This window comes from Budorcas taxicolor, chromosome 6, assembly GCF_023091745.1.
Source record: "Budorcas taxicolor isolate Tak-1 chromosome 6, Takin1.1, whole genome shotgun sequence".
NCBI classification, from domain to species: domain Eukaryota; kingdom Metazoa; phylum Chordata; class Mammalia; order Artiodactyla; family Bovidae; genus Budorcas; species Budorcas taxicolor.
The window spans coordinates 88,542,219-88,565,901 of NC_068915.1; the positions used below are offsets into that span (position 1 = coordinate 88,542,219).

A 23,683-nucleotide genomic window follows, 5' to 3' on the forward strand; every position below is an offset into this window, starting at 1 on the left:
TTGCCGTGCATGGGCTTAGTTGCTCGGCTGTATATGGGATCTTCCTGGACCAGGCGTCAAACCTGTATTGGCAGGTGGATTCTTATCCTTTGTACTAGCAGGGAACTCTAGAAGTAATCTTGACCACTCTCTCTTTAAACTTCTTCCATAAAAATGGGAAAGCATTGAAAAATTATTGAAGCTAGTTTCCTATTCACTTAGAAACTAGATTCTTTAAGCCATATTTATAACTCTTGGTTTAAATATTTGCATTTACTCCCATGCCAGATTCCTTTGATGATTAACTAAATATGAGTTTATAAGCTTCAAAGAAGAGAATTTTTAGAAATAACTAGCAAATATGTAGTTTTATTCTTCTCAGTTTAGAATGTACCTCAGAATTAATCAAAGAAAACTATAGGTATCCTTATTTTGGGAACTGTTGCTTATTAATTAAGATTGATTAAGATAAATTTGAAGCAGATAATGTTGTAAATTAAATACTTAAATTTCTCATTAATCTGCTAATTGTTCAAAAGGATACACACATGGAAAATGCATTATTATACTATAAGGAAAGATCTGGGTGTTTTCAGTTTTTATTTGAAAACTATGAGATTTTCATTAAATATAAGAATATCAATTTTAACTTTCGAGAATCGTAATGAATTTAATTTTTTTGTTTTTTATGTTACCATTATATTTCAATATAGCATTACAGTGCAAAGTAGGTAGAGAAACTAATATTCTTTTCATTTTTTAAACAAAAAATATGCACAAAGTATATGTGTGAATGACAAGGGCCTGATTTGGGGAATTAGTAACACAATTATGTCCAATGATAAGGACTGTGTATTTGATCAAGTCTTCCCAGAAGATGCATTTTAAGGAAAAGGCCAGGGTTTAATACTGACTTCAAATAAAAGATGCCATAATTTGCCCCAAAAGGCATTATAATTTTATTTAGAAAATTATCATAGTTTCCTTTTTTCTTTTACAATATACATTTTCAGACTTTAAAGAAATGTTTTTCTCCAGTGGAAATAATTCCACAGGCAGATATTAATTTATTTCTGTTCAGCTATGGCCAGAAAGGCATGTTTGGCTCCATTCTTCAGAACTCCCTTTAGCTATTAAAACAAACTTTTATCAGCTCTAGCTAGCCAGCTATCACCTATATGTGTATTATACATCTCTGTCATGTATCTAAATATCTATCACTTGTTTTTCTATTATCTCTTCTTCTGTGCTTGATTACTTAATCAGTATCCTGAAACTAAAATAAGATCATAGAAAGTGTATTTCTTGTATCATATGACTGAATAGGAAAAATAACCCTTCTCTTAAGTACCTACTAGTCTCCGTGCTTGTATGTGCAATAGGGCAACATGACTGACAGTTTTGATTGACTCAGTTACTTAATTAAGTGAAATATCTGGATTGATAATAATTGGAGCTACAGAAAGTAGTATCAGAGAAAGTAAAGTTTCCTACTGATTGAAATCCATAGTTCTTCATCTTTAGAGCAAAAGGGCAGAGAAAATAATTTTTCAGAGGTAGAGATCAAATCTTGGGTGGGAAGAATAAGCAAGGAACTTTGAAAAAACATTTTTGAAAAATTATCTTTGCTTTGCTTTGTTTTTAGACCCCAAATTTAATTTATTCTGAAATCTAAAATAACATTAAAGAAAAGCATGTGACTTTTTATTAAGAGAGAGGGAGGAAAAAAAGTGTGAAATAAGGATGGAAAGGATACGATGCCTGGTGAAGGAGATCTAGGATTCTTATAACCACTAAAGATGTAATCAGGCTCAGCTTGTCTTGTGTATATTGTGATGGCTCCAGCCGTTGTGTCCATTTTCTTCCCCATGCCTGTTTAATAGAAAACTTCATGGGCAAGACCCACATTTCCTCTAAATACTTTGCTCCAGGGACTGAATCACATGTGGGCCAGAGCTGAGATGAAAATGTGTATCCATTTTAGTTGTTATTGTTGCTATGACTTTTCCTTAATTTGCAACCAAAACATCAGCTTTTTCAGACAGAACAGTTTCAGAAAAATGAAAAGACATTGAATCACTCAAGTGTGTGTATGTGTACGTCTTTCATTATTTATCAGTTAAAGCATACTTTGAATTAGTAATAATACAATTAAGAGCTTAACTTTTTAAAATTTATTTTTTAATTGAGGCATAATAATTGCTTTACAGAATTTTGTTGTTTTCTGTTAAACATCAACATGAACCAGCCATAGGTGGCTCAGAGATTAACTCTTTTAATATATCTTATTTCCAAGCTAAGTTATTAGTTTGGTCAAATTTTTGAAAATATTGGAAACTAAAATGTTCAAATAGTAAATCACAGATAGAGAACACAGTAATGGTACAAATCGTTTAAACTCTTATGTAAAATTTGATAAGGTGTTTTACACAACTATTGAATTGGCAAGGTCTTGTGGAAAAACCAGTTCCAGATGGCAAACATACACAAGGGATTCAGTCAAACAATTTTTTGGCAAGAATGCTATGAATTTTGTAATCACTTATGAACCAATGAAATACAGAGATGAGTCTAGTTAATAATCTACAATTATTGGCTAAAGAAGTATATTAGCGCTGATTTCCCTCTATTCATACTATCTTTTCTATCAACCCCACAAAACTTTGGCACAATGAAGTGGGTGACTTTTATTTCCCTTCTCCTTCTCTTCAGCTCTGCTTATTCCAGGGGTGTGTTTCGTCGAGATACACGTAAGAATTCTAGTTTTCAATTGTTCAACTTTTCTTTCCTAGACAAGAATGTTTCAGTAAACCTTGAATCATTAATGAAGAAAGTTTTCTTTTAGCATTTATTTTTAGACTGTGACTATATTTTGTATTTGTGAACCCTTAGGAAGATACCTTATTAATATATTTCTAACATCCTAGGTGAAAAAAAATAGTGAGAATTGTTTAGTAACTGTAATTTCCTATTGGACATGAAGGAGTTTCTGCAGAGTGACTTAAACTTCACAAAATATAGTTGAAGGTAGAATATAAAAATCCAAGTTTCTAAAGGCCTGTTCGCTGTACTTTAATTTATATAAAAAATACAAAATTTGTGATTTTAATTTTATAAATAGAACTTGTATTTATATTTTCCATTTCAGACTATCCTCTCAGTTAATAGACACTGCAAGAGCATTAGATATTACCCAAGTTTGACTATAAAGCTATAAATATGTAGTGACTTCAATGATTTTTCAAGTAGTATCATTGTGATTAAATAACTTCTGCTTAAATGCAGAAGAAACATTTCATCATCATCTTAAGATTTTCTATAGGGAATCAGAGCTCAATATCTTGGAGCAAATGAAAACCCAAGTCAAATGGAGAGAAACATAAAAAATAATATCGTAACCAGTTGTTTCTTCAGAATTTAAAGCAAATCTTTTTTTTCCCCCCATTTTCCCCTCCAGACAAGAGTGAGATTGCTCATCGGTTTAATGATTTGGGAGAAGAAAATTTTCAAGGCCTGTAAGTTGAAATATTGAAGAATCAAATTTAATGTTTCTAATAGTGTTGGTTGTAATTTTGAAGTCCTTGTAGTCCTGTCATCAAAGATTGTAGAACAGTACTCTCCAATAGGATTTTCTGCATCAATGGCAATATTCTGTATCAGTGTTGACCAATATAGTTGCCATTGGCCACTGTGGCTATTGAGGACTTTAAATATGGCAATTGCAACTGAGGATCGAAAAATTTAAACAGTATTTAACTTTTTAGAATATATATTGACATTTGTGGCTAATGAAAACTGTTTGGACAGTGTAGATCTGGAACTCATATAAGCTACATGGTAGAAAACATTTTACTATATGACTCCTTTCACAACTCATTTATTAAATTCTTTACCCAGCAAATATTTCTTAGGTTTTTTGAGACAATTTGAATATTTTCTAATCTAGTAAAAGGTGAGGAAATAGCTTGTTTTTCAAAGTCTGTCTCATCCTATTGCTTGATTAAATAAGATATTTGTGTATGTATGTATGATTTTTGTTTTAAATAGTTGAAGGACCTGTGTAAAGCCCTGGTTAACAATAGGTCTATTTAGAATACATTTTGCTTGCTTGCTCACATAGATGATGCGATAGTATGCATATATTGACTGCACACACATATATTTAAACATGGTGGAAATATACATCCTGTTTGCTTAGAAAGCCACATACACGTGGTTAGGCCTCAGAACACAGCTGACGTCAATAGGATCTCTGAATAATCGTGAGAAAGGTGTGTAAAATATAGAACCTATACAGACACTATTTGTTTCCTAACATAGCAACCTAGAGCATATTAAAATTTTATTATACTACATTTTTCTGTGTTCTTTATTTCAGGGTACTGATTGCGTTTTCTCAGTATCTCCAGCAGTGTCCATTTGATGAACATGTAAAATTAGTGAAGGAACTAACTGAGTTTGCAAAAACATGTGTTGCTGATGAGTCACATGCTGGTTGTGATAAGTCACTTGTAAGTATATTCTGATTTTGAATAATATTTCTGTAACATAATCTTGAATGATTAAAAATATCTCCTTTTAGTTTTCTCAATTATTATCAAAGACTATATTTGTAAGCAACACTCAAAAGTGGATATAGCATTTCTTTGATGATAGAGATGTTCTAGTGTACTCACAGTTTTAAAAAACATTGCTTTACTGAAACCACACACAAAGGTCATAGTGTTTTTGGAAATTTTTTATTTTTAGAAGTTTCTTTTTTTTTAATTTAAAGTTAAATTTCTTTTCATAGACACTAATAATGATAGGATAGTTTTTACCTTGTTATCTAGGTAAAAACAGCAGTATGGCTATGTATTCCTTGTTTTAGGGATATTCATATTTTTACATACAATAAAAAATCAGCACTTTTAACTTGTGATATTTTCAGATAGATTTTTAATACAAAGATAGGTCTATATTTCTCTTACCACTTTATATATACATTTCTTGGGACAAGGCAATTTTTCTTTTATCACAGAAGGCTTCCTCTTGTTTTTCTCTATATGTACTTCTGCCTCAAGGCAGAATCAGTTCTTTAACTACCCACAATAATGTTACTCTAAATATGAATTTTAAAAAATATATTTTAAAATAAATTAATAAATTTTGTCTTGAGCCTATTTCCCCTGAAGTTATAATTACTTTCATAATCAAAATTAATTGATACAGAAAGGCTTCATTTAATGGACTGTGCATTGAGGCAAATATTTCTAGAACAAAAAAATTATATTCTAATGCAGTAACAATTAATATATAGTAGATTGTGTTACTCCTCAGTTTTGAATGGTTTCTACTAAAAATTTGGATCTCTCGACAAGGAGCAGATCAAATGAGAAACTATCTGAACTCTGTCCTCCCTAATGTGAATTCATTGCTACTAAGAGGATAATTTCCCTTGAGTTTTTACTTTAATGATTTCTCTCCTGGCTTTTAACCTCAGGTGGAAACAGGAGTTCTGTTCATTCCTTAAATGAACATTCCTTAAAGACATTCTTTAAAGGCATCCCTTAAAGTCATTCTTTTTGCCCTTCTATTTTATCCACTATAGCATGACACTTAATTCTTATGGTAATCACCCATAGATGGTCAAATCAAGGGAAACTCTCTAAATCTGAGAAAAAAGTGGATTTTTATATGACATGCTAACCAAGGTTTACCAAGATATTAATTTCTTGTACCATTCTTTGGGTATAAGGAAAATAAAATGCTGCTCAGCAATTTGAAGCCTGCTCTCTTCCATGTAGCACACTCTCTTTGGAGATGAATTGTGTAAAGTTGCAACCCTTCGCGAAACCTATGGTGACATGGCCGACTGCTGTGAGAAACAAGAGCCTGAAAGAAATGAATGCTTCCTGAAACACAAAGATGATAGCCCAGACCTCCCTAAACTGAAACCAGAGCCCGATACTTTGTGTGCCGAGTTTAAGGCAGATGAAAAGAAGTTTTGGGGAAAGTAAGTAATCAGATTTTTAAGCTTCAAAATTAAACATTATGAAATAAGTCAAGATTCACTATAACAATTACTATTATGAAAATTATTATCAACATTAAGACTTGAAGTTTTTGTTCTAATGACAACTTTCAAAGAAATAGAGTATTTATTATGTTATTTACATAGTAAATAAGTAATTTATGTAGTAAATAACATACTACAACATTCTACATGATGAAAAGGTTGATCAGAGATCTTTTGCAGAACAGGATATGATCTATATGAAAATAATTGAAGTTGACATATATTAGAGGTTAAAGTGTCTGCCTGCAATGCGGGAGACCTGGGTTCGATCCCTGGGTCGGGAAGATCCCCTGGAGAAGGAAATGGCAACCCACTCCAGTATTCTTGCCTAGAGAATCCCATGGGCGGAGGAGCCTGGTGGGTTTTCTACAGTCCACAGGGTCGCAAAGAGTCAGACACGACTGAGCGACTTCACTCACTCACTCACTCTAAGATATACGTATATATTTAGCATTCTCGGAATTTATTTCAAATTAGTCAATAACATATCACTGAAATTAAACTATTTTATGCGTGTGTGTATATTTATATGTATATATATATGTATGAGTTTAACCTTTTCACTGACTTAAAGAATGACAAAGGCAAGTTCATCATTTGCAAATTGAGCTTAATTGGTTAATTAGAAGTCTGAATTTTGAAGGCTCTGGGGAGAAGGTAGATTACAAATGTTCTTGCCATGCATTTGTTCCTGCTATAGAAAAGTGACTGTTTTTTTGTTTAAAAATTTAGATACCTATACGAAGTTGCCAGAAGACATCCCTACTTTTATGCACCAGAACTCCTTTACTATGCTAATAAATATAATGGAGTTTTTCAAGAATGCTGCCAAGCTGAAGATAAAGGTGCCTGCCTACTACCAAAGGTATTCTTCAGAAAGAATAGAAGAACCAATTCATAATCGAACCTCAGTTTCGGGACATCTTATGGCTAAATTTAGGAAACTGAAGCCTCCAGCAGAAACTTCTTTACATGGTTTAAACTCCTCCCTCTTTCCCCCAGTCAAGGAATTTTTCACCTTTTTTGAAAGGCTATATCTTTTTCACTAAGGGCTATGTCTTTTCACCTTTTTTGAAGAGCTATGTCTTCCACTTTCCTTCTTCTAATAAGAATTGCAAAGTGGATCTGGTAGAGGAAACTGTTGTGTATGTGTCTGAATATCCTGTCTCTCTCTATAGTGCTAGTTGCTATAGTGAAATGCAGAAACTCATTTTTCAAATTGCACAGTAAGAGGACACCATTTTTGTTTCTCTTTTCATGAGGTTTTTTGTTTTAATTTTTACTGGGGAGGGGAGAATTCAAAGTGGGGGAGAATTTAACTGCATCTAGAAGCCTACGTTTATTGATTTATCCCGTAAATGTTTACACTGCATTCTCTTTTCTAGGGAGTTTATTGATGTTATGGGAGTTGTGGAGGAAGGATTAAAATGCATTACGTGCAAAATTAAGAAGTCAGCAAAGTTCTATTCCTTTGGACATCAGTGTACACTGTTCTACTTCTCCTTTTCATTCCCTTTTCCCTGGCAATACCTCCACACTGGTTCTTAACCACCTGGAGGTTCCACTATGACCAGACTGACTTTTCTTCTTTCTATAGAACAAAATAATTATTTGCCAATAATAAATACTTGGGAATTGAGGTTTAAATTTTCTCTTTAAGGTTTAATTTGGCATAGTCTCATATTTATCATTATGTATTAGATTAATCCTGGAGGAGGAAATAACAACCTATTCCAGTATTCTTGCCTGGAGAATCCCATGAACAGGAGAACCTGGCAGGCTACAGTCCATGGGGTCGCAAAGAGTCAGACATGACTTAGCAACTACGTAGTAGGTTAATCAATTCAATTGTAATCCTGGTCTATTGGGGTTTGCTCAAAAGGTTAAATCTTGCTACTGTCAGAGATAATTTTGACTTACGTAAACCCTATTTCCGGAGAAGGCAATGGCACCCCACTCCAGTACTCTTGTCTGGAAAATCCCATGGACAGAGGAGCCTGGTGGGCTGCAGTCCATGGGGTCGCTGAGTGGGACATGACTGAGCGACTTCACTTACACTTTTCACTTTCATGCATTGAAGGAGGAAATGGCAACCCACTCCATTGTTCTTGCCTGGAGAATCCCAGGGACGGGGGAAGCCTGATGGGCTGCTGTCTATGGGGTCACACAGAGCTGGACACGACTGAAGCGACTTAGCAGGAGCAGCAGCAGCAGTCTCATCTGAGCTCAAGAAGGGGTGGTCTGTACATTAATTTTCTTTTCTAATGTTCCTCAAATTATTTCTTTTTGCAGATTGAAACTATGAGAGAAAAAGTACTGGCTTCATCTGCCAGACAGAGACTCAGGTGTGCCAGTATTCAAAAATTCGGAGAAAGAGCTTTAAAAGCATGGTATGTTAAATTTAGTTTGCATCTTTTTCATGATGTCAATGATGGTTCAGTTGACAAAATTGTACATCATATGTCATTTTACACAGTGCTTTCACATACATCTTTTTGGTTGTCTAAAAGGTAGAAATTTGATAGACATGAAAACCAGAGCATCAAAGACAATTTGTCATTATTTTTAACCTTTTTATCCCTAAGTAGTCAGAGAATTTAGAAGACAGCTTTTTTGTTCTTCCAGGACAGGTGTTTAAACTCCCATGTATTTTTAATGATTGTGATCTTAGTATAATAATCCACTGTTTTTATAGATCTAAAGTCAGGGTCTTTTATCTAATTTTGTCTCTCCTCCATCCCTCCAACCAATTATCTGAAGGTGTCTGCTTGTCTTTTTATGTTCTGATAACTAATTTCAGTCATCAAAGTTTCTTCTTATTTTCTGGTAGCACCAGTTCTGCTCTTAATCTCTTGTTTTTGCCTGGGCTTCGGTTTTGATATTAACAGCTAGCTCTAGAAGCATCCTTCAGTATTTGGACCAAGGAATCCATTTTGCAACCCCCTGCCATCCTCACCACCAATCCCTTACTTCGTAGTCAATAATAAATCAACATTGGGCAGAAAATAAATTGAAAACAGACATTTTGGAAGTTGTCAAGAAACTGTCGCTTGAACTATCTTCCCTGTCATCCCTACCATCAACAAAATCACTAAACAAAACAACCCTAACATGAAATGATACATAGTTAAACAGGGTATGATTAGTTTTGGGGAAGTGTCTTTTATCTGATTTCAATGACTGTGAAATGATTTGAGAAAGCTTGTGGATGTTAGGTTTTACATCTCATCAGTGAGTATAGAGATTATGCTGAATCAATTTCTTGGTAAAAGTATGCTGAATCAAAACTCTCTAATTTTTGTATAAGTTAACAAAATTTGTTTTCTCAGAGGCTTTTAGAAGTCAGGAAGAATGTACTTTGGTTAATAATTTTAAAAAGGGGTAACTGGAATTTGTATGGCATTTCCCAGTTCATAAAATGCTTTCATATAGATTATCTCATTTAATCCTCACAACAATGCTTTGACTTAGCGTGTTGTTGTGACTCAGTGGGGCCTGAAGCTCATAGAGGCTAAGTAACTGGCCTAGGGTCACGTGATTATTAAGCTATAAAGCCAGCTCTGGAAGTCATTCCTGGGCTCTAAACCTGGGGCCTCTCAGCATGTTACCTTTTTTAGAATCCCTCTTTAATTTCTGTTTCTATGAATTGCTGGACTTCTAACCTCCATATGTGCTGCCCTAAGGAAACATTTTGCTCTAACATTTGGTTCAGAATTAGCATTAAAATAAGAGCTAATATATCTTACAAATTATTTCTGTACATTATGTGAGCCTAAATTTTGTAGTTATGTGTAGTATTTTCGTAATGCTTTCACATAAAACATTGTCTGTTAATAATATTTTGATGGGAGAATTTTCTTTTTAGGTCAGTAGCTCGCCTGAGCCAGAAATTTCCCAAGGCTGACTTTACAGAGGTTACCAAGATAGTGACAGATCTCACTAAGGTCCACAAGGAGTGCTGCCATGGTGACCTACTTGAATGTGCAGACGACAGGGTAAAGAAACCTCAGTATGCTTTATGGTAACATACTGGCTTAAGTTGGTAGAATCAGCTTGTGTAGCATCAGAACCACTGAGAGTGGTTTGCGATTGTTTTCTCTGCTGGGTCTACTCAATCCGTTCCCTGTTTCCCTTCCTTCTGCCCTCCCTCCCTCTCTCCCTCTTTCTTTCTTTCTCTCTGATATCCTATTCACTAAATGATCTAATAAACTCATTTATACTTTGTAATCCCTTTCTTTCAAATTTGGAGATCAAATTCTTAAAGCGGAAGTAGGACAGTCACAAAGGTAGATTTCTAAGATTTCTTGAGGAGGTGGGGGGAGTTGGAGAAAGGCTGGAACCTGAAGAGAGCTTTGGAAATTATGTAATTTTCCCTTCTATGTTCTCTCTAAATTAACACCCTATGTTAAAAATACAAATATTTGGAATGATATCTTTTTTTTTTTTTTTCTCAAACTGACAAAATACAAGAATCCTAACCTCTCAGGACACTTTCTGAAAACTTTAAGGCAGATATTTTACATCTGTAAGTGGGGTCTGTGACCATGATCTTGACTAACGTTTCAAAAATCTTTAGCACTTTATTTGGTTATTTGGTTTCAAGATGCCTGCACTTAATTTGGGGGGGATATATAGAAAAAACACTAATGAGTTTTAATTTAAAAACGTAAGTGTTGTTTTAAAAGTAGGTATAAAGTTGATAAATAACTAACATGAGCCTAGTTTCTTTCCAATCATGTTTTAGTAGTTCCATCTGTGCCTCTAGGCTTAGCAGCACGGGTTGAAAATGTTCATAGCAGGCATATTGGTACAAGTATGGTCTTAGAACACAATGAATGTGTTCTGTCGACATAGTAAACGTCTGGGGAGGAAGCACAGGAATGTCAGTTTACAGTGAACACTTTTCACCTACTTGCTTGTAGGCAGATCTTGCCAAGTACATATGTGATCATCAAGATGCACTCTCCAGTAAACTGAAGGAATGCTGTGATAAGCCTGTGTTGGAAAAATCCCACTGCATTGCTGAGGTAGATGAAGATGCCGTGCCTGAAAACCTGCCCCCATTAACTGCTGACTTTGCTGAAGATAAGGAGGTTTGCAAAAACTATCAGGAAGCAAAAGATGTCTTCCTGGGCTCGTAAGTGGATAAAAAATGATCCTTTCATACTTTTATATGATCTCAGAATTTAGGAAATTATTCTAGGCTTTCCTTTGGAATTGCTACAATTTTTCACGTTGCCTGCAATGTTTCTTTATTCTTTCCTCTTCCGGCCGTTAAACATTTTTGGAAAAATTGCTTTTAAAAAATTGTCGTAAAATAATACATGCTTACGTCAGATGCTCTAGAGTATAATGTAATAATAAAAATTTATTTTTACTCCCATTCCTGACTCCTTAGGAATATTTCTGGAAATATATGTAGAAATATTTTGTTTACATGTAAATTATATATATTATTCATTGATGCATTCATTCAAAGTGTACTTCTAGAACTTATATTTGTGTGAATATATGTAATACATCTTTATGCCTCTCTATCTGTCTATCTGTCTATCTATCTGATGCCAGCAAAGAACTATGAAGTATGGAATCTGTTACCAGGTGCTTTAAAATGAAAATGAGTCAGATTTGGTTGAAAAGACTGGAGTCCAGTAGCATGCAAGGCAGCATACAATTAAATAACAAAATCAATGATTATATAAAATCAGTAAGCGTGGTGATAAACTTTAATTTTTTATTGCTCAATTATAGTATCCTGTGCACTAATTTTTTTATAAAATTACATACCCATAAAGAATTTATTCAGAGAAGAAAAAAATTAAGAATATGTCTCTAGTTATCTATCAGAACATTTTTGAAGTGTAATCCAAATTAGACAAGATGTACCTAATAGTAACAAGTGCCATTCATTAAACAATATGTGCCCGTGTGTTTTGCATAGATTACATCATGCATTTCTCACAGTTCACCTTCTGAGACATACTATTATCATCCCCATTCCACAGAGGAGGAAACCAAGGCTCAGTAATTATAATAAGTCACCTAAGGAGATATAATAAAACACGTGGTAGAGTCAGGGTTTGATAGCTTTAACTCTGAACCTTCAAGCCCTTAGTCCTTGACTGCACAGGGTTTAGTCCGATTCAAACCTTTAGGATATGATTTACATTTATGGTTAATTATGTGGTTTTTCTTGCTCATTTGTCTAACAAGATCTATTTTATTATCATCTTAATTAGGTTTTTGTATGAATATTCAAGAAGGCATCCTGAGTATGCTGTCTCAGTGCTATTGAGACTTGCCAAGGAATATGAAGCCACACTGGAGGACTGCTGTGCCAAAGACGATCCACATGCATGCTATGCCACAGTGGTGAGTTTCTGGAAGGAAAATATGGAGCTCTTTGATTGATGATTCCAATAACAGGAAAGAAAAGTGATGCCAGATTATTATATCGTGCAATATAGATTTCTTCTTAAGATGATTTCAGTTCTGTGCCTGTGAACATTATAGGAATAATAACCTTCGATAAAAAGAAAGGTCAAAGAAAGCACTCTCTTAATTTTACATAATCTTGACCATGCATTTTTTTCCTTTTTAGACTCCTGAGAACAAAATAAGGTAAATGTAAATGTTAATTAAAAGAAATTTAACTTAGATATAAAGAAGGTTAATCTGTTTTCAAGTTTTATTAAGTGATCAAGAATTAGTATTTTAGAGAAGATGGTAAAATCTATTGATGTAGAATATTTTCAAATCTCTTTTGAAACAGTTCAGGAATGGTTTTGAAAGAAATGAAATAAGGAGAAGAAATCTGCTTCAAGAATTTTTAGCATATTTAGCTATGCTAAAATTTTAGCATATTGGAAAAGACCATGATGCTGGGAAAGATTGAGGGCAGAGGGGGAAGGGGGCGACAGAAGATGAGATGGTTGGATGGCATCACTGACTCAGTAGACTGAGTAGTAGTCTGAACAAACTCTAGGAGATAGTGAAGGACAGGGAAGCCTGGTGTGCTGCAGTCCATGGGATCACAAAGAGTCAGACATGACTGAGCGAGTAAACAACAGCAACAGCAAATATTTAGCAAATACCTCATGTTTGAGATATTTAGCACACTTAGTACATAGAGTGGTTTTCAAACTTAAGAATCAGAGGAAAGTCATTTTTTCCTCTATCAAGAAACTAGTTATATATATGCCAAGTGCCACACAAGAACTGATGACCAAGACAAAATCTGTTATCTTAGAGAGCTCGGGATCCAGCTGCAGAGATGGCTTAATAATGATGACTATTTATAATTATAATATAATATTATAATTATAACATATTTAAAATTACATGGTGGTTTGATGCTTTAGTCACTAAGTCATGTCCGACTCTTGCAACCCCACGGACTGTAGCTTACCAGGTTCCCCTGTCCATGTGATTTCCCAGGCAAGAATACTGGAGCGAGTTGACCCAGGGATCAAACCCAGGTCTCCTGCACTGCAGGCAAATTCTTTATTGACTGAGCCACCAGGGAAGCCCATAGCCACCGTTTATTAGGTTTTTACTGTATCCCAGGCTCTGGTTTAAGTTCATGAGCTCAGGAGGTTTACAGAGTAATTCTCTGAGGTGAGTATCATTTTCATCTCCATTTTAGAAGTGAGGGTTCTAGAGCTTTGAGATGGGAAGTAAAGTTGCACAACTAGAAAATGAGTCAAATGACCTGGCTTAAACACCAGGAGTTGCATTCCAGAGTCTGAATGTTCTTAATCACTTATACAGTCTTACCAAATAAACAGTTTGGACATATAATAGGTTTGGCATCAAAAAGCTATTTATATGACTTTGGGCAGAGAAGACGAAGGATCTCATTCTACCTAGAAGGGTGAAAAGCAACCTGCGTCTGGTCCTCATACAGAATGTTGTAAGCACAATTCTTTTCTTTTTCAGTTTGACAAACTTAAGCATCTTGTGGATGAGCCTCAGAATTTAATCAAAAAAAACTGTGAGCTATTTGAAAAACATGGAGAGTATGGATTCCAAAATGCGTAAGTATATTTGCTTATTGGCTAATTTTTCTTGTTCATTTAGCAAATATTTAAGATGATATTCATAGACCACCTATCATAGAACTTTAAATTTTGAAAGTAAAGTCTTATTTCTGATCACTGTCCATCAAGAAAGACAAGAGAAAATGAGATAAAATAGTTGATGGGGTGAAGAGCTTATATTTGAGGGCAGTTTAAAAATTTGGGCTCAAATCTGGGAGGAAAAATATCAAATATTGGGTTATAGGAACTGAGGATGCTGTTTGACAGTTAAGAAATAGTTTATGAGTGAACGAAATAAAAGCAATGCTTTACAGAGCAGAAAATCAGTCTTCAGTGTCTGTAGCTCAATAAGGTGATAGACTAATGTTCTGATTAAATAGAGCCTTATTTGTGGAAGTTAAGACAGGAAGGGGCACTAAATATCATTTAGTTGATGTTTATTTTTCAGCTTACACCTGTTACCACTTTTTAAACTATAGGTGCTTGGAATAACAACATTGAACAAGACATAGTCTCTTCCCTTGAGTAGATTATTGTTATACATTGATTTTCAATAGTGATTAGCATTCTTAGTAAATGATTATTACATGCTAGATACCATGTCAGGCTGATAGCAACTTTGTTTCTTTTTGTTTAGTCCTTGCACCATCCCTTTCGAGTTAGGTGTATTTCCTTCTGGTTTATAGGTGAGACAATTCATCCATATCTTTCAAATTTAGGATAGTGCTGATGTGTATTAAGCTCTCAGTAGGTTTTATTGAAAGAAAGATGCAATTAGAAGTATTTTAATGTCACTGAATTATAATAAAGTAAGCCACTTTCCTAAGATTATATAGCACAGGTGGGATCCAAAGCTAGGTTACTTAGTTGCTCAGGACAAGGTCTTCACCCACATTATTCTGCCCATGTGAAGATGAAGACAATTTATGAATGGAATAGGTCTTCCCTGGAAACCATCTTGGTGGATTTTGGCTAAGTGGTCTCTGTTCGACCTGATGTGTTAGAAAAAGAGTTTCTTGTCTGACTGAAAACACATGGATTATGTTGTTACAGGCTCATAGTTCGTTACACCAGGAAAGCACCCCAAGTGTCAACTCCAACTCTGGTGGAGATTTCAAGAAGCCTAGGAAAAGTGGGCACTAAGTGTTGTACAAAGCCTGAATCAGAAAGAATGCCCTGTACCGAAGACTATGTGAGTCTTTTAGAACAGAGCTGTCAATAAGGACGAATTTTTGCCTTTGGATGTTGATGAAACTTTCAGAAGCAAGTGAAAGTGCTTGCTTTCACTTGTGTGTGTGTGTGTGTGTATTGTCTATATGGTAGTGGCAACCAGGATATGCTTCCTATATTATCTTGACCATCAGAGGATTTAGATAAGATTCCAAAAGTGATAAATTGTTTTGAAAAAATTTCATGAATTTTTACTGTTCCATCCTTGAATTTTCTAAATTTTTACTTTTTGGGGGTTTTTCTCTTTAATGTATCAGTATAAGACTATTTCTTCCCTACTCCAACATATATCTCAGGACTCCTCTCAAATTATGTAATCAATTATTTTCTCAAATATATTATTCCTAAAATGTAGACATATTTAATCGAGAAGATTTTTCAAAGTCTCTTTTTACCTGTAGTTCTAAAGTAAATTGTTGCCTCAAATCAACCTTGGATTCAATGCTGTGAGTTAAAAGATAGAGTTTGTTTTGGTCCAGTGGAAGGTGGGAGTTCCTGGAAAACTTTTCATTATGCTTTCTTTGAGCTTCTGTGTTCCCGCCTGTTTTTAGCTGAGCTTGATCCTGAACCGGTTGTGCGTGTTGCATGAGAAGACACCAGTGAGTGAAAAAGTCACCAAGTGCTGCACGGAGTCATTGGTGAACAGACGGCCATGTTTCTCTGATCTGACACTTGACGAAACATATGTACCCAAACCCTTTGATGAGAAATTTTTCACCTTCCATGCAGATATATGCACACTTCCTGATACTGAGAAACAAATCAAGAAACAAACGTGAGGAATATTTCACTACTTTGTGTTGGTAGTCTTGATAGTGAGAACTGTAAATGAGCAGCTTTCTCTGAAATAGTGATTATATACCTGAAGTACAGAAGTATTGGCCATGTTAAGCAGATAAAAATGTCAAGCATAAAATGGATAGCCTTTTGTTTTCTTAGCAAAAGAAAAAAAAACCTCATCATCTTGCCTATAAACCATTCAGAATAATCTTCTGGATAAAAGCTGCAGCAGAATTATATCTTAGGCTAGCTCAGTAGAATAGGCTGAACAATTAACTGATGCATTTTTGTAGATAGCAAATTAGTAGAAATCATACGAGAATTTAATTCTGAGCATGAATAGTTACTTTCAGTTTGTTCTGTGTCGACCTACCGATAAGGCAGCCCCTTAAGATCTAACTTTTGAGAATGGAACTTGGATTAAAAACATCTGGCATTTCAAGTTCAGAGGCTTGGTTCCCTTGATTCCTTATTGCTGTCACAAGGGGTTATAATTGCAAGAAATTTAGCAACATGAAGTTGTTATTACCTCTGGTGGCTTCTGATCATGGAGCTAGATTTTAAAGTGATATTGTAAAACCTACTGTGCCCATATGACTCTTTCTCTAGCCCTATTGTCTGCAGATGTCAAAGAAAGAGAACCACCAGCTCCCTTGAGTTGGATAGTTTTATTTCCTATGGCCTCTATATTGTTAGTGCTTCCCTGGTGGTTCAGAAGTTAAAAACTCTGCCTGCAATACAGGAGACCTGGGTTCAATCCCTGGGTCAGGATAGTTATTAACTTTGAATGGGGCGGATTACAAAATACCAAGAGAAAGATTCTCAGATTATAAACTTTTTAAATGGAGTCCAGGATAAGTAGATTTTTAAGAATTATTTTTAGCTCTTAAATTTATACAATTCAATATGCCATAACTCTCCAAATCAGATAATGTATGAATGCAATGACATCATCCCTTCCAGTGATTTACTGAAGAACCATTGGTTGAGATATACTGACACTACAAATGTTAAGCAATTTACATTGATTACTTAATTTGATCCTTCTACCAACCCTGTGAAGGTGGATTTTATTCTCATTATGCAAGTGAGAATATTGAAGCTTATAATGGCAAGCCTGGACCTCAAATCCAGAGCTGTCTGGCTCTAAAACTTAGAATATTAAGCAGCACTGCTACCATTCTTACCATGTCCATTTTTCTTTAGTGAGTGCATTTCTTTCTGTTTTTTGTTGTTTTTATTCAAATGCAGTGCACTTGTTGAGCTGTTGAAACACAAGCCCAAGGCAACAGATGAACAACTGAAAACCGTTATGGAGAATTTTGTGGCTTTTGTAGACAAGTGCTGCGCAGCTGATGACAAAGAAGGCTGCTTTGTTCTGGAGGTACTGGAGTTGTTTGTCTTCATTTTAATATGTCTAATTTCCTTTGCTGTTGCATTTGGTCAAGCTAGGGGTTAGTGGTTTAAGTACCTGAAAGAAATTATGTATGTGTGGAACAGAAATCTTATTCTTCATACAATTGTCTTACCAAATGACTGAAATACTCTTTTTTAAAAAAATCTCTTGCTGCACTGCAGTTGTGTTTTAATATTTGTTCTGTTTCCAAAGTTGTATGTTTATAAATTTAGACAGAAATATTTCTAAAGCCTGAAATCTTTTGGCAGAGACATCCTCAAACCAAAACTTAATTTAGTTTAACATTTTCTTGAAAATGGTAATTTGTGATTTGGTTGAATATTAATAGTGATTTTATAGGTTACAGGGGAAATTTCTGTTTAAATGTGTGAATCATTTAATATTTCCCCCTAGGATTTGACAGTATTTTATTCCTTTGGGGGCATATTAAGGGGCCTCCTTCTAGAGAGTATAGTTCAGTTCAGTTCAGTTCAGTTCAGTTCAGTCGCTCAGTCATGTCTGACTCTCTGAGAGAGAGTCTAGTACTGAACTGTTATTAAAGGATGTGATATATGAAAAATTACTTTGTAATCACCAATGGCTGTATAAATGTTACTTTTTAAAAATCCTAACAGTGGTGCTAATATTTCCCCCATATCTGTCATTTCTTTGTATTTAGGGTCCAAAACTTGTTGCTTCAACTCAAGCAGCCTTAGCCTAAACACGACACAACCACAAGCATCTCAGGTAACTCTACTTTTCTGTGCTTCATCACTCAGTTGTGTCCGACTCTTTGCGACCCCATGGACTGCAGCCCACAGGGCTTCTCTGTCCATGGGGATTCTCCAGGCCAGAATACTGCAGTGGGTTGCCATGCCCTCCTCCAGGAACTATACTTTAGATTTTTTTTTTTAAGTAATTATATAGGACTTCCCTGGTGGCTCAGGGGCAAAGAATTTGCCTGCCAATGCAGAAAACGTGGATTCAATCTCTGATCCAGGAAAATCCCATATGCTGCGGAAACTAAGCCCGTGCACCACAACTATTGAGCCTGTGCTCCAAAGCCTGGAAGCCACAACTACTGAGCCCACGTGCCACAACTACGGAAGCCTGGGCACCCCAGAGCCTGTGCTCTGCAGCAAGAGAAGCGCTGCAACGAGAAGCCTGCACACTGCAACTAGACAGCAGCCCCTACTCCCTGCTAGAGTAAAGCCTGAGCAGCAAAGACCTAGCACAGCCAAAAATAAATACTAGAATTGTTTTAAAAAGTAATTATAATGCATGCATGCATGCTAAGTCACTTTAGTTGTGTCCGACTCTTTGCGACCCTATGGACTGTAGCCCACCAGACTCCTCTGCCCAAGGGATTCTCCAGCCAAGAATACTGGAGTGGGTTGCCGTTTCCTCCTCCAGGGGACTCTTCCCAACCCAGGGATTGCGTCTGCGTCTCTTTATGTCTTCTGTATTGGCAGGCGGGTTCTTTACCACTAGCACTACGTGGGAAGCCCCTAGTTATTAAAATAGCAAAGATCAACTGCTTAATGCCAGTCACTACTCTAAACTCATTTTATATATATATATATATATATATATATATATATATATATATATATATATATATACTTCTTTAATTCTCAAAACAGTTGCCTGAGTCAAAAACCATTGTTATTCCTATTTTGCAGATGAGAAAAGGGAAGTATAGATCAAGGGATAGGTTAAGTAATTTACCCCAAAACCATCCAGTCAGTGATAAGTGGAGCCAAAATTAAAAATTCTCAGCAGAGCTTGAGAATTAACTCCTATCTTGTTCTGCCCTAATGTGACATGGAAGACAGACTCAGTGTACTAAGTACTGGCTCAGCAATGGGATCCTGTAGGTAATAGCCTGAATTGTATGAAAGTGCATTTTCATACGTACAAAAACAGTTGAATATCAATGATTTCACATGGTTCAACCAAATAGCTCAAAAACAAATTCATTTCATTGGTGAGTATGAGGTCTACCTTGTGTGAACTTCTACTACAAGTAAATAATTCGCTACTAAGTTTCCAATGTGTGGAGATGCTAAGTCTTAAGAGGATTTCTCTTATGACAAAAAGGCTCACTTTAAAATTGAGATGTTTGAACATAAATAAATGTGTTTAACCCATTTTAGTATCGTATTGTGGGGGAAGTTAAAAAATAAAATGAACTTCATTTTTGAAACAAGTTGCCCACCTGTTCTTTAGCATGAATTATTTTTATATTTTTCAAACTGACTGTGATGTTTATTCCACTATTAGATTTTTACTTGCTCTTTGCCTATATGGTAATACCTATATTTTGTGCATTCAGGGCAGGAAACAGCTTCATATCTTTGCAAATGGGGGCATTTCAAAATGTGATTTGTTTCAGTCTGAAATGGCAAGATTTTCTTCCTAGAGGTCTAACTTTGAGAAGACAGCTTTTTGTTTGTAATTAACTTAGGTAAGAAGTAGGTGTCAGGTGTTCCCTGGTGATGCAATAGTTATGATTCCACACTTCCACGGCAGGAGACACAGGTTCAATCCCTGGTTAGGGAACTAAGATCACTCAAGCTGTGCTGCATGGTGTGGACAAAAAAGAGTAGTTGTTAAGTGAATGACTCTGAGAATTAATGATGAAAAGCTGGTGTTATAGTGTTCAACCCTGATTGACATCATGACGAAGAGAGGACTTTACGAACCTTATTGCCCTGTCCTTTCCCCTTGCCCGGCAGAAGAATTCAACTGCCATGAGTCTAGGACAGGCTTGAATTGTTTTCATTGATGGAAATAGAAAGACAATCTAAGCAATCTGGCATTTATTTGACTATATTTGAAAAAGCACATGCCATTTTATAAACAGTAATTATATTTATCTTTTGTTTTTCAGCCTACCCTGAGAGTAAGACGAAAAAAGAGAAATGAAAACTCAGAGCTTATTCATCTGTTCTTCTTTTCTGTTGGTGTTAAACCTACACCCTCTCTAAAGAACATAAATTTCTTTAAATATTTTGCTTCTTTTGTTTGTGCTACAATTAATAAAAAATGAAAAGACTTTAATATAACCGTCCATGAGTGTTGTTTTTCAAAGATGTGTTGCCATCCTGAAAATTGCGTTAGGTGCTGTAAAAGTCCCACTGTTCTCTTTCCCCATTTCAATGGAGGACTTCTAGTTCCTTATGGGTTAATTATATAAAAGAAGCATTAATACTGTTCTGAGTTGTGAATTCTAAGCATTCAAAGTAATATTTTAACATTATGATAATTCTGGATAAAAGAATAGGAACTGTGGTATAGGTAAGGCATATACTGCTACTGCTGCTGCTAAGTCACTTCAGTCATGTCCGACTCTGTGCGACCGCATAGACGGCAGCCCACCAGGCTTCCCCATCCCTGGGATTCTCCGGGCAAGAACACTGGAGTGGGTTGCCATTTCCTTCTCCAGTGCATGACAGTGAAATGTGAAAGTGAAGTCGCTCAGTCGTGTCCGACTCTTAGAGACCCCATGGACTGCAGCCCACCAGGCTCCTCCATCCGTGCGATTTTCCAGGCAAGAGTACTGGAGTGGGGTGCCATTGCCTTCTCTGAAGGCATATAAAGCATGGCTTTTGCCCATATACTACTGCTACTGCTGCTGCTAAGTCGCTTCCGTCGTGTCCAACTCTGTGTGACCCCATAGACGGCAGCCAACCAGACTCACCAATCCCTGGGATTCTCTAAGCAAGAATACTGGAGTGGGTTGCCATTTCCTTCTCCAATGCATCAGTTCAGTTCAGTTCGGTTGCTCAGTCATGTCCAACTCTTTGCGACCCCATGAATCACAGCACGCCAGGCCTCCCTGTCCATCACCATCTCCCTGAGTTCACTCAGACTCACGTCCATCGAGTCCGTGATGCCATCCAGCCATCTCATCCTCGGTCGTCCCCTTCTCCTCCTGCCCCCAATCCCTCCCAGCATCAGAGTCTTTTCTGATGAGTCAACTCTTCACATGAGGTGGCCAAAATATTGGAGCTTCAGCTTTAGCATCATTCCTTCCAAAGAAATCCCAGGGTTGATCTCCTTCAGAATGGACTGGTTGGATCTCCTTGCAATCCAAAGGACTCTCAAGAGTCTTCTCCAACATCACACTTCAAAAGCATCAATTCTTCGGCGCTCAGCCTTCTTCACGGTCCAACTCTTACATCCATACATGACCACAGGAAAAACCATAGCCTTGACTAGATGGACATTAGTCGGCAAAGTAACGTGTCTGCTTTTGAATATGCTATCTAGGTAAATGTGGAGACCAAGATGATAGAGATGATTGCAAGGATACAATAAGTCCTCTTGTATCTGCAGGGTATAGATCCCATGACTCCCAGTGGATGACTGAACTGCAGATACATCTTATATATACTAACATATCTTATATATACTAGTTTTTTTCTCATACTTACATACCTATAATACCTATAATAAAGCTTAATTTATAAAGTAGGCACAGTAGGGAATTAACAATAATAAGAAAAATTATTGCAATATACTGTAATGTGGTCTCACCCCCTCAAAATACTTTGTTGTACTACTTTTATGCCTTTTCCATCTGTGGCCAGAACTTTTGCAATTTGAGATGTGACAGCAAAACCAGCATGAATTTCTTTTTCCTTCACAATTTCACAGATGAAAGATATATCCTTAACGAATATCTCAACACTCTCAGCATATGATTGTTTTTCTTACCATCTTGAGAACTTTTACCTTTTCACTTTCAGGAATCATTTTATGGCTTTTCTTTGACAGATCCCAGTTGTCAGCATCACTACTCTTGCACTGTGGGGTGATAGTTAAGTAAAATAAGAGTGACTTGAAAACAAGTACTGTGATCCCAGGAAAGTTGACCTGATAACTGAGAGGGTTACTAAGTGGGATATGACCAGTGGGATACGCTGGACAAGGAGATGATTCATGTCTGGGGCAGGATGGCATGAGATCTCATCAGGGTACTGGGAACAGTATACAATTTAAAACATATTCATTATTTATTTCTGGAATTTTCCATTTAATATTTTTGGACCATAGTTGATCTGAAACCTCGGAAAGTGAAGCCATGGATGAGGCACTAGGGTAATTAACTGAATTAGAAAAGAAAAAACCTGATCCTGAAGAAATTTAATGACAGTTTAGGAAGACAATACAAGAAGTGTGTAAGAAGTTTAACAAGTGTGGAGAAGCATTTTCGGAAGAGAAGGTAGGCAGTCTTGACAAAAGTCAAGTCATAAATGATTGAGATATATTGGATTGAGGAAGTGCAAGAGTTAGAAGGTGAAATTTTCTGGTAAAAAAAAAAAGATGTTATACACAATACTGAACCTTCATTCACTGACTTAGTCAATTGATATCTGGACCCTAGGAACTAGTTCGTTAAAAAAATCTGGCCTTAAGAATCTCAAGAGAAGTGAATTTAGAAGCAGCATTATTAAAGAATAAGTGGGACCCCAGGGGGTGTTGTAAGTGACCAGAGAGAAGTCCATCCTGTTTGGATGGGCTGAACCTTCACCAACTTCAGGTGGAATAATGTGGCATTTTTTTCCCCAGATGTGCAGAAAACCACTTGTTGAAATACACACTTTCCGTACAACACACACTTTGTTAAATTACAAACACTGATGCTGTTATAAAAATAATGGCAAGGCACGTTTTATTTTCTTTAATCAGTAAGGTAAGCCCCATGTTGCTGAGAGGGAGACTAGGTGCCTGCAGGCCCTGCTCTGGGTGTCAGGACTCATGAAGGGCCAGGATCCTCTCTTCCTCAAGCAGAGAGGAAGCCTTGGGCCTGGACACCGGGGGCAGCTCTGTGGCCTTCATGAGTCGGGTTGGTATCAGAGATGAGTGTCACAGCTGAGTGAGATGGTGCACAAAGCACTGAGTAGGAGCCTGGCCCGGGGACCCCTGGTGACCGACACTGCTTTCCCACCTTGGGCCTCCAGGAGCACCAGTGTGGGACCCCCCTGAGCCAGAGGTCAGGGACAAGAGGTTGGTGGCAAGGTGGGGCCAGGCTGGGGTATGGCAGAGAAAACCCTGTAGGGTCAAGTCTGTCCTGGTGGGGGACATCGTAGGGGGCCAGCAGCTGAAAAGCTGTAGGGGAGGGGACATTCTGGAAATGGTCTCGGGCCTTGCTGACTTCCTTGGTCCAAAGCTGGCGGGAGGGGGACCGGAGAC

The 23,683-nt window shown here is 36.5% G+C and overlaps 1 protein-coding gene across 1 annotated transcript; it reads left to right on the forward strand.

The window, feature by feature from the left end:
* Nucleotides 1–2,650: 2,650 nt before the first annotated feature.
* ALB (albumin) lies at nt 2,651–18,203 on the forward strand. Its single transcript, XM_052642196.1, has 14 exons — nt 2,651–2,729; nt 3,437–3,494; nt 4,358–4,490; nt 5,766–5,974; nt 6,770–6,902; nt 8,330–8,427; nt 9,903–10,032; nt 10,960–11,174; nt 12,277–12,409; nt 13,976–14,073; nt 15,130–15,268; nt 15,858–16,081; nt 17,338–17,470; nt 18,162–18,203. Exons 1-14 carry the CDS (start codon nt 2,651–2,653, stop codon nt 18,201–18,203), a joined length of 1,824 nt encoding a protein of 607 aa, XP_052498156.1.
* Nucleotides 18,204–23,683: the final 5,480 nt, after the last annotated feature.

Excerpts from the sequence above, each read along its gene's own strand:
- ALB (XM_052642196.1), top strand. The coding sequence starts at position 2,651 with ATGAAGTGGGTGACTTTTATTTCCCTTCTCCTTCTCTTCAGCTCTGCT. Across the intron at positions 6,903-8,329 it reads GTGCCTGCCTACTACCAAAG|ATTGAAACTATGAGAGAAAA; the intron begins GTATTCTTCAGA and ends TTCTTTTTGCAG. Across the intron at positions 10,033-10,959 it reads TTGAATGTGCAGACGACAGG|GCAGATCTTGCCAAGTACAT; the intron begins GTAAAGAAACCT and ends ACTTGCTTGTAG.